This window comes from Leguminivora glycinivorella, chromosome 1, assembly GCF_023078275.1.
Source record: "Leguminivora glycinivorella isolate SPB_JAAS2020 chromosome 1, LegGlyc_1.1, whole genome shotgun sequence".
NCBI classification, from domain to species: Eukaryota; Metazoa; Arthropoda; class Insecta; order Lepidoptera; family Tortricidae; genus Leguminivora; species Leguminivora glycinivorella.
The window spans coordinates 16920193-16936435 of NC_062971.1; the positions used below are offsets into that span (position 1 = coordinate 16920193).

Below are 16243 nucleotides of genomic sequence, written 5' to 3' on the forward strand. Positions count from 1 at the left end.
AAGTTCAGAACAGTGACATTTATTTATTTAGTTATGTTTGTTAAGCATATTGAGTTTTCAAGTCAAAGTTTGTCAAGCTTCGATTTCTTATAATATAATATCGGATTCATGAGGAATTGAGGAAACTCCTCAAACCTTAACGTTATACGTATATTCATTTATGTTGCCATCTAATAATTAAAGCATTAAAAGCAGTTTTAAAAAATACCTACACATTTCTACATAATCCAACATTCGCAAGTAACTTTCACCAGAACCCGAAAGGCGACGGTTTTTTTTTCTTAAAAATTATTTTTAATGTTTGTTCCTCGATATCTCCGTCGTTACTGGACCGATTTTGAAATTTTTTTTTTTATTGAATGTATATGCATACAGATTGGTCCCATTTTTCTCAGAACCCACTTCTGATGATGGGATCCTGGAGAAATCGAGGGAACTCCTCAAATCTGAAAGGCATATATATGGTGATTTTTGTATTTTTAAAGGAACAGCATGAATTTACGTACGGAACAGTGACATTTGGTGCAGTGGAAGTGCTGATGATGGTCAGAACGGAACTCCTCAAATCTGAACGGCACGCTTATAGTGACTTTGGTATTTTTATAAGAACAGCATGCCCTTACGTCCAGAACAGTGACATTTGGTGCAGTGGAACTCCTGATGATGGTCAGAACGGAACTCATCAAATCTGAACGGCACGCTTATATTGACTTTGGTATGTTTATAAGAACAGCATGCACTTACGTCCAGAACAGCGACATTTGGTGCAGTGGAAGTGCTGATGATGGTCAGAACCGAACTCCTCAAATCTGAACGGCACGTTTATAGTGACTTTGGTATTTTTATAAGAACAACATGCACTTACGTCCAGAATAGTGACATTTGGTGCAGTGGAACTTGGCTGTGACAGACGGAGAGACGTCTGTCCGAGTAATCTTATAAGAATTCGTTCCGTTTTTCCTTTCTGAGGTACGGAGCCCTAAAAAATAAATTATATTATTTATGTACATGTGACAGCACTGAATCAGAAACAGTGGTTTGCTAGTTCTTCCGTAAAAAATCTGGTACAGTCAGCATCAAAACTAGCGGATCAGGCAACTCTTCAGAAATGTCTAACCATTTTGTCCGCTAAACCAAGTTTGTCCGCAAAACGCTTGTCGCGTGTCGCTTTACTTCAAACTTGGGTAAATACATTCTGCTTTAAGGTTGCTTATATAAAAAAAAATGATCTGAAAGATAATCAACCTTATAGCAGAATGGATTTACCCAATTGACATACATACACATACATACAATCACGCCTGTGTCCCATGAAGGGGTAGGCAGAGCACATGTACCTACTCAGGTTTCAGTGCCACTCTTGGCAAATAAGGGGTTGAAAGAAAACGAAACTGTGACATTGCAGTGACAGGTTGCCAGCCTCTCGCCTACGCCACAATTTAACCCATATCCCACAGTCGCCTTCTACTACACCCACGGGAAGAAAGGGGGTGGTGAAATTCTTAACCCGTCACCACACGGGCCCAATGGGGGTTACCCAATTGAGCTTTGACAGATTTAGCTTTATTTAAAAAGTTATTCATGATGTCAGACTTTAAGTGCGTTGTTTAATCTGCTACTATTGACGCTGACTGTCCTTACAGTAACAGTATAAGTTATTAGGAACACAAAATATCATTTTATATTTGGAAAACAGTCTTTTCTATCTCAAGTCTAGTTTAGAGGATGGAACGAAGTACTAGTTTTTACAAAGCTTTTGAAAAAACTAGTGCCTACTGCCTACACAATCTCCTAGTAAAAACCATGTACCTAATACATATTTGTAAGAATTTAAAAGTGAGTAAGTTACGTTTTTGTTTTTAATAACTAACTCCTTAAAACTTAAAACCAACGTAGGACTTTATTTAAGTACAAATCTACAACCACATCAACTAATAATTGTTCGTTTTATTACTCCTACAAATTCCAGAACTCATGGTAATCCGGTCTATTTTGGACAGGAATACAAAACCCCCACATTAATATGTAGCGAGGCACTGGCAAGGGGGCTTTTGTTTAGAAAACACTTTATAAGAATGTGAGACTTGTGGAGAAGCAAACAATGTCTCAGGCGTATTCGATTTTTAATTCTAGGTTATAAATTAGATCTGGATTAGCCACAGATTGATTCCGTTGACGTTAAAAGTAACATGTCTTCAACTAAAACCACGGTTACCTACTCTTAAAATTCTATTAGTGGGTAACTTTCTTGTAGGTACCTACTTACTAAAATATTTTTTGTCAACAATGAAGATTTTTCCGTAATCGTTATTTATGATATGGACTCATCAAACATTTTTGTGTGCAAATCAAACGTAAGAATATTATAATATCTAAAGTAATATTTCATCACAATAATCCATTCATGATTGTCACAATGCTATGAATGGAATGACCAAAACCGTATTATATTTTGCAACAAAAGTAGCAAAATTCATAATCATACGTAAATCCTATTGGTTTCGTTGTGTTGAAGAAAAACATCCGCTTGCTAAATGTGAGCAAATAAACATATTCATTGAATAAACTAAATGTGTACAAACAATTCACAAAAGATCGAAAATAGGGCCCTATAAATATACACAATTGTCCCCAATCCGTCTGTCCGAATCCTTTATTTTTTTTTTCAGATTATCCCACACAACGTGATGAAAGGATTGAAAGTTTAAATTCCAAAATGTCGTGTATTTTCGTATCGTCCCAAAATCGGAGAGCCCTGTAATTTTGCGCTCACAAAAACTCACACCAGTATCGTATAAAAACAAACTAGTAAAGCCATATTTAGGGCTATTTCCTGAAATCCAATTTCACGCCACCATATTTAAAGAGAGATTAACAGATCGTTTTGGCGGGAAACGCGTTCGGAAACCAAATGCGTGTCGTAAAGCGCAACGGGTTAATCCGCTGTTAATCCCGACATATGTATCTGTCGTTGCGTTTTGACATAGATTTACAATTATTTACAAGAAACACTCTGGCACACCGCTTGTGTCTCCTCTTCGTAAGCCGCGGATTAGCGTAGCCCATGTTTATGGTACACTGTCTCCCGCCTAATTGTCTGTGGTCGGGAAAAAGCGCGAGAATGTAAAAACAAAATGGCTGATTGATTTATTCGGGGTTGCGATCGGCGCAGGTTTTCACAATATTTCTTGAGCAAGATGTTTTGTGTCGGATGAGAGATGGGTGGGTTTACAGAGATTATTTCGGTGTCATGTTACGTGCGACGTATTTTTGTTGGCAGCGTTTTGCTTGGATTCAATTTTATCAGAAGCAAAGTGAAAATAAAAGTAGACCGACTGGTTATATAGCGGTGACGAGAATAATCAAAATAAGGGTACCTAATCCCAGTAGTTTAGTCCTATTAATCTATACAAATATCTGTACACAATAATAGACATATATGCAATATAGGTGTTTTTACTTTATATGAATACTAGCTTTTGCCCGCGGCTTCGCTAGCGTTAGAAAGAGACAAAAAGTAGCCTATATGTCACTCTCCATCCCTTCAACTATCTCCACTTAAAAAAACACGTCAATTCGTCGCTCCGTTTTGCCGTGAAAGACGGACAAACAAACAGACACACACACTTTCCCATTTATAATATTAGTATGAAAGTATGAATTTCAGTGAGTCCCTTAAGGCTGCTTTCAAAAAAAACGTCAAAATAATGTAAAATTGGTAGTTTTAGTCGGTGAAATACTACACTTTCCGTTATCCAATAGATTTATTTAATTCAAATTTCAGTTAGAGCATCTTATTATCTTGATTTTTATAAGACTGGATTTTTGAAAACCAAGTCACTAAATTAATTATGATTTTTTCTCTAAAGCACGTTTAGAAAAATTCACGCATAGAGCTGAATTAGTCGATCTTATTTGTAAAATTTGGACAATTTTGATAACTAAAACTGGTAAATTTATAATTCGTATACCCTGTACTACAATCTTCTCAGACTACATTTTTATTATAAGGTTTTAAAAAAGAGTAAACGAGGCTTAGTCGAAATCAATTTTTTTCAGAAATTACCTAAAATTAAGTGACAATTTCTTTGAAAATCTAGATCACATCGAAATAATGTTTGTATTTAATGAATCTTCAACGTTTACTTAAATTGCTGATATGCCTTAGTGATTATAAATTGCTATTATTTATTTTTGGCAATTTTTTGAAAACGAGCCTTCACCGGTACAATTATTACCACTTTTGGACATTTTCTTATATTTTGTTTGACCAAGTAGAAAAAGTCGTATAATGTGATATATATTTGTAAACTACTCGCAAAGCCCTTTAATTTGATACCACACACGGTATGATCAAGCGCTCCGTTGCGATTTCAATGTTTTTCACACGAAAGCCCTCTTAAGTTTCATTTTGCACATGCACAATGTTCAAGCTTGTGCAGTAAAATGCAAGTAGAAAGGGTATTAACCTTTTTGTGAGGTCCAGGAAGATTCAAATTATACGTCTAGTTCTTGAAATATTAAAAGTCAGTCAATTCGTGCATAGCATCTGGGGTTGATAACTCGGTCTTAAATCAGAGTTTATGCCAAAAATAGAACTTGAGCTTTTATAGAATAAATATTTATTTCGCATAGAGAGAGCTTTTCCTTAAAACTTGCGTAGGCATCCCTAACGCACTCTTATTTGTCAAAATAATGACTATTTCCAAAGACGATATAATACTGGACAGACAAAGCCCATACAAAAAAGCGTACTGAAATGAATGGGCATTTTAGGCTTAAAACTAGATTGCGCTGTATCGCAGCCTGGAAGTGGCAAAAATTATATTTTCCCCAAATATTTTTGCGTGTTTTTATTCTTTATAAGAACAAATGACATGCTTCTTTATTTTAATAACCTGATATACACGTCAATACACATTTTGAATATAAATAAATTTGTAGGCATCATCAGTGTAGTTATGATAGTATTTAATAGGTGGCGCTAAAAAATCGAGGTAGGATTCTTAGTATGAAGATTGTAAATCTTATATAAATTATCCTTGCTATTTCTTTATTATATGTACCTATGTACGATTGTTAGGTATTAAATAATCATGCAAAAGCAATATTTTTAGTAAGAGTGGTGTACTCTTTTTAACATGCTGTCGTAGGGACAGTCTCGTCTCACACATGGCAGCGCTAAAACGATCTCTTTATGCGCGCTCCGGTCCGTAAATACAATAAATGTTTGGACGCCCTCGCAGTTATAACAAGCGCTAATGATTCAATATTTACAACGTGTTTTACGTGTTACATTTTTTACGACCCGCTTAACTAGAAATACCAAATTTTATTAATTAAAACGGTTTTGCCAAACTATTTACAATACGAATGGTATCGAAACAAATGTTTATAGATAGACGGAATACCATCCGAACTTTTTTTCTGGCAATAGGCGAGTAAAAAAACCCATTTAGTCCGTCAGTTAGATTATCAAAAAATTTTGGACACATATTATATATGACGACCGTACAGTGCGTTGAAGTTTCGCGTGACGTCACGCCTAGGTAAAATTTCAGTTAAAAGTGACGTTACAAGCCCCCACTCCGGAACTTTAGTGTTCTGTATCTTAGTATTTTATCACTAATTAGAAAAAGCGAAAAATATGTGTTCAGTATTTTTGGACGATCTATCTAACGGACTAAACAGAATGCCATATTTTTTATGTAGTCGTCATCCCTATTTGATTCGGTCAAGTTGTGTTCGAATGTATGAGAAATTAAAAAAAAACCAGCTAAACTTTGATGTAGTATTGTACCTTAAAGGTATGGTGATTTGCGCACACTAGCGTACCATCCCCCTGCCGCAACACCCCCTTTCAGCACGAAATAGGTCCCGGTTTACGATTTTTCTTCATTTTTGAGAAAAGTATAAGAGTAAGGAAATAAGTGTTTATAAAAGAATTAATTCTTATTAAATTTTAAACAAAAAAGGTCATAATTATGCATTTTTTTTGTAGCACTTACCATATTCGTGCATTAGCTTGTTGAAGTTCGATACAACTCGGTACTTAATGAAATAGTAATAATTATGTTTATCAGTGGGTTAATTTCTGAATTTGATCAAAGTTTATCAAGCTACTCGTACTAGTTTTTGCCCCTCTGAAGTACCTTTTTAACAAGTTTCAAGCCTGTAGCTTGAAATAAAACTTATTCCCCATACAAACTTCAGCCAGCTTCATTTAAACCCTCTTAAGTAAAGGATACAAATCCAAAAACGCTGAAATTAGTTTCTTTTTCATTTTTAGGGTTCCATTTTTAATAATCTCAGTAACCGTCAGCACTAGAAAGCTGAAATTTGGTACCAATATGTATATCAATCACGCCAACAAAGTTAAAAAAATGGAAAAAAATGTTTTATTAGGGTACCCCCCTACATGTAAAGTGGGGGCTGATATTTTTTTTCATTCCAACCCCAACGTGTGATATATTGTTGGATTATTTAAAAATGATATAATATTAATATTTTCGGAAATAATCGCTCCTAAAGGAAAAAAAAAGTGCTCCCCCCCCCCTCAACTTTTGAACCATATGTTTAAAAAATATGAAAAAAATCACAAAAGTAGAACTTTAAAAGACTTTCTAAAAATTGTTTTGAACTTGATAGGTTCAGTAGTTTTTGATCTACTCACTGACATACGCTCTTGGCCGGTTTTTAATGTTACATTTATAGTCTTTATACGAAGTTTCAAGCTCACATTCTCAAAATAAAGATATATAGATCCTCATACAAACTTCGGACACCCATTTCACCCCCTTAGGGGATGAATATTAAAAAATCCTTCCTCACTGCGCCCGTAGACCTTATAAGTAACCTACGTGCCAAATTTGGATTTTTTAGCACCAGCGGTTTGGGCTGTGCCTTGATTTATGTCAGTCAGTCACTCAGGACTTTGCCGTTTATATATATAGATAACATGAAAATAGTGCATTATATCAAAAAATATTAAATGACCTTTTTATTGGGAATTTCATGAGCATTATGGCAAAAGGGGGGGTTGCGTCAGGTGGGGGGGGGGGGATGGAACGCTATTGTGCGGAAAGCACCTTACCCTTAGTTGTCAAACCCCATTTCTTTTTAATTGGATTTAATTTTTTTTTTTTCAAAAAACACAGTTTGACCGAATCATATTAAAGTAAGTACGAACTGAAATAAAAGCAAGCTATTAATAATATAGGTAGGCTACGCTTGCTTCTTCTGGGAAGGATATGGAGGTATGTGCAAATGCGTTATTCAGCACATGAGTAAAACAATATATCATCTGTGACACATCATCAGGCACAGCAGAAAAAATATAACTTACCTAGAAAACGTATACAATAGATAGACCTCTAGTGTCCACTAAAATACGCACAAGTAAAATAAGTGTTAGGCAAAAAAACATTCTTCATGCGAGCTTTTAACGCACTACTTAACTATCGCTTTTATGCTCACAAATAAAGGGACACGCACTTTAATGCTTTAGTAATAGAGGCGTGTTTGTGAACACCTTGCTCGCTTTGATGTATGCAATTGTGACGGTACATGCAATTATTACTAATCGCGAGATTTTTAACAAACTTTTTGTATCACGAGGTTCCACTGGTCACCTCTTGTCTCCATCATCAGATCAGGACCATGTCATAATAGCTCGATGGAATATCGGAAACTCGATCATTTTTAGTTTTAGTAACGGCAAGGAGAATGGATAGAGGATTGTTGTCAAAGGAAAATTTGTAGTCACAGTGCATTTGCTGCCATCATTTTAAATATATAAATGGTGTTAACTTGCAGACGTTGGCATCTGCTTAGTTTTACATTGGAGCTTTTTTTTTTTATGACAGCATTTTATATTTGTATCCGCGATATGAACCCGCCATTTTGGACCACCAGACCACCACACATCTAGGTATGAGAGGTTAACAAGTTTTATTCGCTAGGTGCTGCCCTAAGTAAATTAGTAGACTTTTTTTATATTAAATCTTATTTTGTCAAATTAGTTCCAACGGCCGCCGCTAGTACGGTCAGCCAAGAAAGTGGTTTACCACTTTTAGATTCTATTTTAAACACATATTAAGGTCGAAAAGTGGTAAACCACTTTCTTGGCTGACTGTACCATTAGTTTGACATACCCATAGGATTACGAATATGTATTCATGTATGACAGACGTAATGTCGGTATGTACTTATAGAATAAATGCTGCTGACTGATATTATCGATCTCTTATGAGTGATTATTTGCCTCATAAAAAAAGTTAAGTTTAGAAGACAATAATAACCATTTTTGTCATGGAGAGTCCAGCGAAACCGTTTTAAATCTAACAAATAATTATGTATCTATATGTTTTCAATGCGTTTAAGATACTTACAGGATATGATACATGTTTCTACTACTAATTTTTGCGTTTACTACTAGGTAGTCAACTTTACATTAGATGACCTGCCGATCAATTTTGTCCAAACCAAATTTTAATAAATACTGAATAAATGAAGTTGGTAATTAACTTTTACATTTCCGTTTCTTGATTTCCAGGTTGTAGCATATACCTAATATAATATACGAATTATGTTGACTGTTAGGTTTGCCTAATATAATTATAAAAATAAATGCACAGATACGTACATAACCACCTTAAAGTACACCTAGACCTACATCCGAGGAAACTCTAATATACCTGAGTGCAACCTAAAAGGTATTAACGAAACACAAAAATACTGCAAGTACTGCAACCGTGTTTACAATTCGCTTAGGACTAAACAAATAATACTGTAGAAACAATTGTACGAGTACAAGTGTTTAGTAAATATGTACTTATACCTAGCTAGGTAAGTACTAAATATAATCCATTCCCAGTTTGAAACATTGCTGTGCAAAGATGCATGCTTTGAAAAAGGGTTCTATTGAGAAGTGTCCAAAAGGAACATAAATCATTCAAAACACGTGATTATTATAAAACCAATAGGAATAATCTAATTAAACACACACATAAGCCTTTTGCTCAAACATTTATTGCGCCGATAACTTAATCAAGCCTCTTAACATTAATTTAAATTCGTTAAATATAATCTTACGTTAATAATAAATAGCGACACTGCCTTTACTGTACACCTATCACAGTTTGAATCCACCACATCAGTCCTGTGCCGTTGCTAGAGATAGCATGAGGGTATCTCTCCAAGGCTCTATCAGCTGTGCTTCACTAGTTGAGGGTCTGGGTCATCGGGAGGACTACCTGAAGCCAATCCTTGGATTCGCCTGTACAGTTGGTGATATGGACTAGGCGGAGGTGGCGGAAGCCTCAATAAAGGGCTCGGTAAAGCGTAGCGGCCGTATACCGACAGCAGAGGGGGGTACAACCCCACCAGCGACGCATAAGGATTCCCGAACATGGGATGCAACATTGCTCCTCGTTTAAATGCAGCCAGTCTCGATCTAGACGCGGCCGTAGACCGCCTTCTTAGTTTTCCAGTGGTTCCTCCGATGAAGACATCATCCGAAGACGGGTCCAACATCCAATAATTCCCTTTACCGGGATCGTCGTAGTGCCGCGGCACTTTGACAAAACATTTATTCAAACTTAAATTATGTCTTATGGAATTTTGCCAACCTTGTTTGTTTTCTTTATAATAAGGAAAGTTCTTCATTATGTACTCGTAGATTCCGTTTAGGGTGAGCCTTTTTTCTGGGCTGCTTCGTATCGCCATCATTATGAGTGCATTATAACTGTAGGCCGGCTTTTCGTTTTTCTTCTCGTTCGTTGAAGAGCTAGGCGGCGGCGTCTCGGTGCCGGTGACGTCGAGCTCCGTGTCGGAGGGCGACGGGGACCGGGACGAGGCCTCGGGCAGCAGGTCCCGGATCGCGAAGCTGTGCGGAGGTGTCATGGTGCGGCATCGCGGGCCGCTCGCTCCCGACTAAGGAACGGAGCGCGACTGGTCTGAGAAGCCCCGCCTTCCAACTACGCCCAGCCAAAACCCCTCCTTTACGTAACCCATCAATGCTTCATAAATTACTAACTTATACGTGCGACCGAGTTCAACTTTACTGCCATAATAATACAGATCATTCAGGTTTGACGGAGAAGAGTTGATGTTGGTTTTATTCTTTTTAATGGGGCCTAAGAACGAGGGTGCAGGGTTAAAGTTAACACTATCTGCCACGGTGTGTAAACAATTTTAGTAATTTTTCACGCATAGTTTGTGGGTTTATTTAAGACTGGTTTGGTTTAATGAATGTTTGGGTCGTTAATGTAATTATTAATTGTATTATTAATGTTGGAGCATCTGTTCATGGACAATGTGTTATACTCGCACGCTTTGTGAAAATTGACAAATTACTTATGTCGACTAATTGTGTTAATTTATATCTACCAAAAATACACCTTTAAATGACAATACGTTTTATGATACTCTTAGTTATTTTGAAATACGTTAATCGACCTTACCTTTACCGTTACCTTTTATACCTACCTACCTATAGGTATTGTCAGTTTAGGTACTTGCTTATATTTTTCTACTAACTACTGTTAATATACAAATTCAGGTTATAAAGAAAGTCATTGGTAATTAATTGATTAATCTAAATTAAACTACATGTCAAATAACTGTGTTTTTTACTTTTAGATACTCCACTGCGTTACCAACCAATGCTTTCTATGAAGAGCATACGTTAGGTTCCAAATACCAGAAGTTTTTAGGAAAAAAACATTTGTGGACATAAAATTACAATTTACTCGTTTTAGATACACTTATTATGTTTTATTTTTTCATTTTGTGTAAATTGTAGGTGTTGACAGGTGTTTTCATTGCACACCTGCGGGACTAAAGATATGGTACAGTCGAGTTCATAAATATATGTACATTTCTTCACCTTAACTCTATGCAATAAGGTGAAAAAATGTACACATATTTATGAACTCGACTGTACAGTCAGCAACGTGACAAAATATCACCCAAAACAAAAAACTTATCGAAATTGAGATGAATTTGTAAAATGCGTGATTTTGTACAGTCGAATCCATACTATATTAATATTATTTCTCTTTATTTCTTTCAAATCTTAGGCTAGGCTGTTTATAATATGAATATAAAAGTAAAATACAAAACCACTTACAAAACAATATAAAACACATATAAACACATTATAAAAAACCTAACCTAGGGTGCCGCCAGCAGCGGGGCAGGGCCCAAGCTGCCGGTGGTTAGGGCTGCAGAGAGAGGAACCGTCGAACTATCCGCGCTGTGTCCAAGATCACCGCCTTCTGCATCTGGCCCTTGATCCAGCCACCTAGCGAGAGTCTCTTAAGATGTTGGTCGAGACTCTTCGCTATGAGACCGTTCGCTGAAACGACTATCGGAACAATGATCGTTGATTCAACATCCCACATGGCGGTTATCTCGTGAGCCAAGTCTAGGTACTTACTGGACTTGTCCTTCTCGGCTTTCACGAGATTCTCATCATGGGGGATGGTGATGTCAACGAGCACTGCCCGGCGTTGCAGTCGATCTATTATCACAATGTCAGGCTTATTGGCTACAATAGTCCTGTCAGTGATAATAGATCGATCCCAATAGAGCGTGGCACGACCATTTTCGAGAACTGGCGCAGGTAAGTACTTGTAGTACGGTACTTCGCGGTCCACAAGGCCGTATTGAAGAGCAAGTTGCTGGTGAATAATCCTGGCTACGAGATTATGTCTGTGCAAGTACTCGCCGTTAGCAAGATGAGAACAACCGGAAATAATATGCCTGAGTGACTCTCCGGGACGGCGGCATGCCCGACAAATGTCGACCGTACCGTCCTTCAGGATATATTTCCGGTAGTTGTTCGTCATCATAACTTCGTCCGCAATTGCACAGGCAAAACCCTCGGTTTCTCCCAAGAGGTCCCCGAATCGTAACCAGTTCACCGATGCGAGCAGATCTACATCGGGTCCCGTGAGGGCCTTGTAGAACCGCCCGTGTAGCTGCTTGCTCTCCCATACCGCCTTGCGGTCCGCAGTATTTAGTACCACAGGTTTGCGCCAGTTCTCTTTCGCCAAGGAGAGCGGCGTGAGGTTTCCGTCCACTGCCACCACATCACGATGCATCCCGCACTCGTTGTTAAGGAAGTAATTCCTGAGATTGTACACCTCACGGTTGTGGAGATCTTTGGCGTTTAGGAAGCCTCGACCTCCGCACTTCCGTGGGATGTACAATCTCATAACAGACGAGCGCGGGTGTAACATACGGTGTGTGGTAAGCAGTGAGCGGACCCTCCGATCCAGGGCGTCCAGCTCAGTCTGGGTCCACCGTAGTATGCCAAAGGAGTATGTGAGTAGAGGCATTACCCAGGCGTTAAAGGCGCGCACTTTGTTGCCTCCTGACAAAAGACTGTTAAGGACTTTTGTCAGCCGACTGAGAAAGCGCTCCTTCACCGACCGTCTAATGCCAACATCCTCAATACCCAACGACTGTGACATACCAAGGTACTTATAGGTTTCTGATTCAGAGATAGATCTGAACGACATCGTCTCAGAAAGTTGTAAATTTTCTGAATTTACAACCTCCCCCGCTGTACATGCATGACCGCACACTTATCGACACCAAACTCCATTCTGATGGCGGTACTGAAAACTTCTGTGGTTTTCAATAGCACCATCAGGTCTTGGGTGTTCGGTGCAAATAGTTTGAGATCGTCCATGTACAGAAGGTGAGAGATGACTTCACCCTCTCTCCGAAGCCGGCAACCTAGCCCAGAATCCTTCAGCAGCGTGCTGAGGGGATTCAGAGCTAGGCAGAACCATAATGGACTCAAACTGTCACCCTGGAATATTCCTCGCTCAATCCTTATGAAGTCCTGCGTGCCAGGGGGGCCATCCCTGCCTCCTGGTTGACGAAGGACTGTGGTCCACTGCCTCATACATGCAGCCAGGAAGGATATTAAAGCTGCATCAAGTTTATACAGCTCCAATACCCTTCTCAGCCATGAATGAGGCACCGAATCATAGGCCTTCTTATAGTCAATCCAAGCGGCCGAAATGGCCCCCTTGTTCCGCCGAACTTGTTGGCAGATGGTCATGTCAATGAGGAGGAGCTCTTTAGTACCACGGGTCCCAACCCTACATCCATTTTGAGCGGGAGCCAGAATGTTGTTAGCGACAATATGCGCGTTAATTTTTGCTCTCAAAATGGATGTAAGGAGCTTGTAGAGTGTAGGCAAGCACGTGATGGGTCTGTAGTTTTTTGCTTCCGTGGTACTACCGGACTTATAGAGCAGGAAAGTAACACCAGTTGTTAGGGAAGGTGGGAGAGAACCAAGATCGAGGGCTTGTTGAAATTGCGTTGCCAAACGCGAGTGCGAGCATCGAAACCATTTTAGCCAGAAGTTGTGCAATCCGTCCGGTCCAGGACTTTTCCAGTTCTGGGCCGTACGGGTAGCACAACTTACGTCGTCGGGGCTGATGGTGATAGCCCCCATAGGCTCGATGCTCTCGCACTCGCGTTCGACAACGGTCATCCACTCACCCTCCGTGTGTTCGACGGGCACCGACCAGATGCTACGCCAGAAATCAGACATGGCAGTAGCATCCGGCAGCCGCACGTCAGACACACGAGGGTCGGTTTCCTCCCACCTTCGGTATACTTTCCTTTGGTCGCTTTGAAAAAGACGATTCTGCTGGAATCGGTCCACACGCTTTCTGTAGCGGCGAATACGGCTTGCCCATGCATAGACTTTCTGCTTCAGGAAGTCGATGCGCTCTGTGACATTGGCCAAATAGTCGCGGGGCCTGATGTCCGTCCCCGCGAACGCCTGGTTCACAAAGCGCATTACTCGGGGGCGATTATTACCCCCTCTGAAGCAGATCAGCTTTGCAATGAGAGTCCTAAACGAGTTGATACGACGTTCGATCCGTACTTGCCATGCAGGGACACCTTCGGCGGTCCTAGTTGCACGGTCAGCGTCCGGAAACTTGACTCGAGCAACACGGCACGCCGCGATGGCCCCGCAGTACATGATCGAGTGTGTATCATCTAGATCTTTACTAGTCCGCATATATGGATCTAGTAAAGCATTTAAGGCTCCTATTAGCGCTAGATTGCGTCTATTCATGGGCAGACGTGGTAATCGTGGCCTAGGATTGCTTGTGGAGCGATACTGCGTAATCGCCTCTTCCAAAGACCTCCTCAGTTGCTCATTGGTAGGCTCACTCTCGCTCTGACTCGCGAAGTCCCCGCCGTCGTTACCGGAATCAACCCGCGGCGCCTCCGGTGCCAGGTCGGGTTCGGGCACCGGGTCCGGCGACATGGCGGGCAAATCCCGCCCCGAGGCAGGGTCCGCGCGAGTAGCGAGAGCCTCCTGGCGGAGCCGATCAAGTGTGGCGTCATCCAACCGCTTTGACCGCTGAATGACGCGCACCTGATCCGATAGCCGCTGCTCCGATACGGTGGTGGATGGCTCGAGTGCCTGAAACAGAGGCAGCATTCTCGAACGGTACGCGGATAGCCGGGTTCCCCCCTCTGTGGCCCCGTAATAGGCGCGCATGACATTCTCGTTTATTTCTCGAGTCCATGTCATGCGACGCACTACACCACCGGCAGCGGGAGCCGTGGGCGGGGCAGGATGTCCCGCAGGCCCCAAGCGTGCCGGCAGCGGTGGTCGCCCTCGTCGCGCAGGTGGTCGTGGCGGCGGCGGCGGCGGCCCGCTCTCGTCGCTCGACTCGCTGGTGTCGGCCGCGGTGGCGAACTCGTCACTCGACGGCGGTTGCGAGGAGACGGACGAGGCGGGCGAGGGTGGTGGGCGTGCGTTTACTCGTGGTGACGCTTGTAGAGCTCGTGTTTTACTTCTCGTAATCATTTCTGTTCTATGTACATGTTATAATTATTATAATATAATATAATTAATATTATAATATAATAATTAATATTATAATATAATAATTATAATATAATTAATATTATAATTATTATAATATAATATAATTAATATTGTAATTGGGAAAGTGTGTGTCTGTTTGTTTGTCCGTCTTTCACGACAAAACGGAGCGACAAATTGACGTGATTTTTTAACTGGAGATAGTTGAATGGATGGTGAGTGACATAAGCTTCTTTTTGCCTCTTTCTAACCACCCACTTCCCTCAAATGGGGGGTGGAGGTTTGTATGGAGCATTCCACTATTTTCGAATTTAACGCGAGCGAAGCCGAGGGCAAAAGCTAGTATTCCATATATTTTTGTTAAAACTTATACAATGATAGGTAAGTATGTGCTTATGAAACGATGTTTGAGAGTCTTTGTTTAATGTTACATACATATAATAATATTTTAATATTGCGAGAATTTTAGAAGCTCCTATACCCACACTTACGTAGCTTTTACTTAAGTGATACTCTCTTTTGTACTGTTTCAATGTGCACTCGTACATCGTAGGTTCATACTACATAATAGATAGCTTTTTTGTATTCGTATCGTATGAAGATACTCGTGCATGCTAGTTCAGTCAATGTCATCAGTACATCTTGTACTGAGACTGACTGAAATAACATGACACGTTCGTACGTTTTCATAACAATACGAAGGCAAATCTTTTATTCGCACTACATTTGTACCTACGTTGTCTTGGTCAAAGCATATGCTGACGTGACACGAGTCGCTCGCCAGACTGTCATATGTTTATGTGTAGATACAGTAGATACTCATGACTACAGAACAACTTTGCCAACATTGCAGGAAGCTCCAGACAGCTTGGTTTGCTCACTCTTTTGTTTCGGAAGCTAGCGAGAGCTGCAATGGGCGGCACCCCCGCACCACGCCCATCCGCGTTTCGCTTCCAGGCGCCTTCATATTTTGGTAACTGTACACTCAAAACACGGCTAAAAAGATTTGCTTTTATACTTTTCAGTGGCTTAGCTAGGTCTACTAGAACTAAACTTTGAATTGCTCAATCATATCTATTTTCGCAGAGATTGGCAAAATTGCGGATGACTTCTGAATGTGAATAGCTCAGGACCCAGACAAGAGGCGTATTTGAAGAGAAGCCTATGCTCAGAAGTGGACGATAAAGGGCTGACATGACGATGATGATGATTTTGAAATGAGAGTAAAACTCCAGTATTTGGTTGTAGGTATAACACTACAACAGTGCTCGTTATTTGTATAAATTGCATATTTAGGCACTAAATCACAAAACCTTCACTATTTGTTCATGGAACAGCAAGCCGCCTAGCCAACGTACCAACCTTGCTCCG

The 16243-nt window shown here is 40.2% G+C and overlaps 1 protein-coding gene across 1 annotated transcript; it reads right to left on the reverse strand.

Annotated features, from left to right (window-relative positions):
* Positions 1-9008: 9008 nt before the first annotated feature.
* LOC125229753 (fork head domain transcription factor slp2) lies at positions 9009-9928 on the reverse strand. Its single transcript, XM_048134687.1, has one exon. The coding sequence runs from the start codon at positions 9901-9903 to the stop codon at positions 9208-9210; it is 696 nt and encodes a 231-aa protein (XP_047990644.1). The 5' UTR covers positions 9904-9928; the 3' UTR covers positions 9009-9207.
* Positions 9929-16243: the final 6315 nt, after the last annotated feature.

Bases quoted from the DNA above. Each gene is read 5' to 3' on its own strand.
- LOC125229753 (XM_048134687.1), bottom strand. From the start codon at position 9,903: ATGACACCTCCGCACAGCTTCGCGATCCGGGACCTGCTGCCCGAGGCC.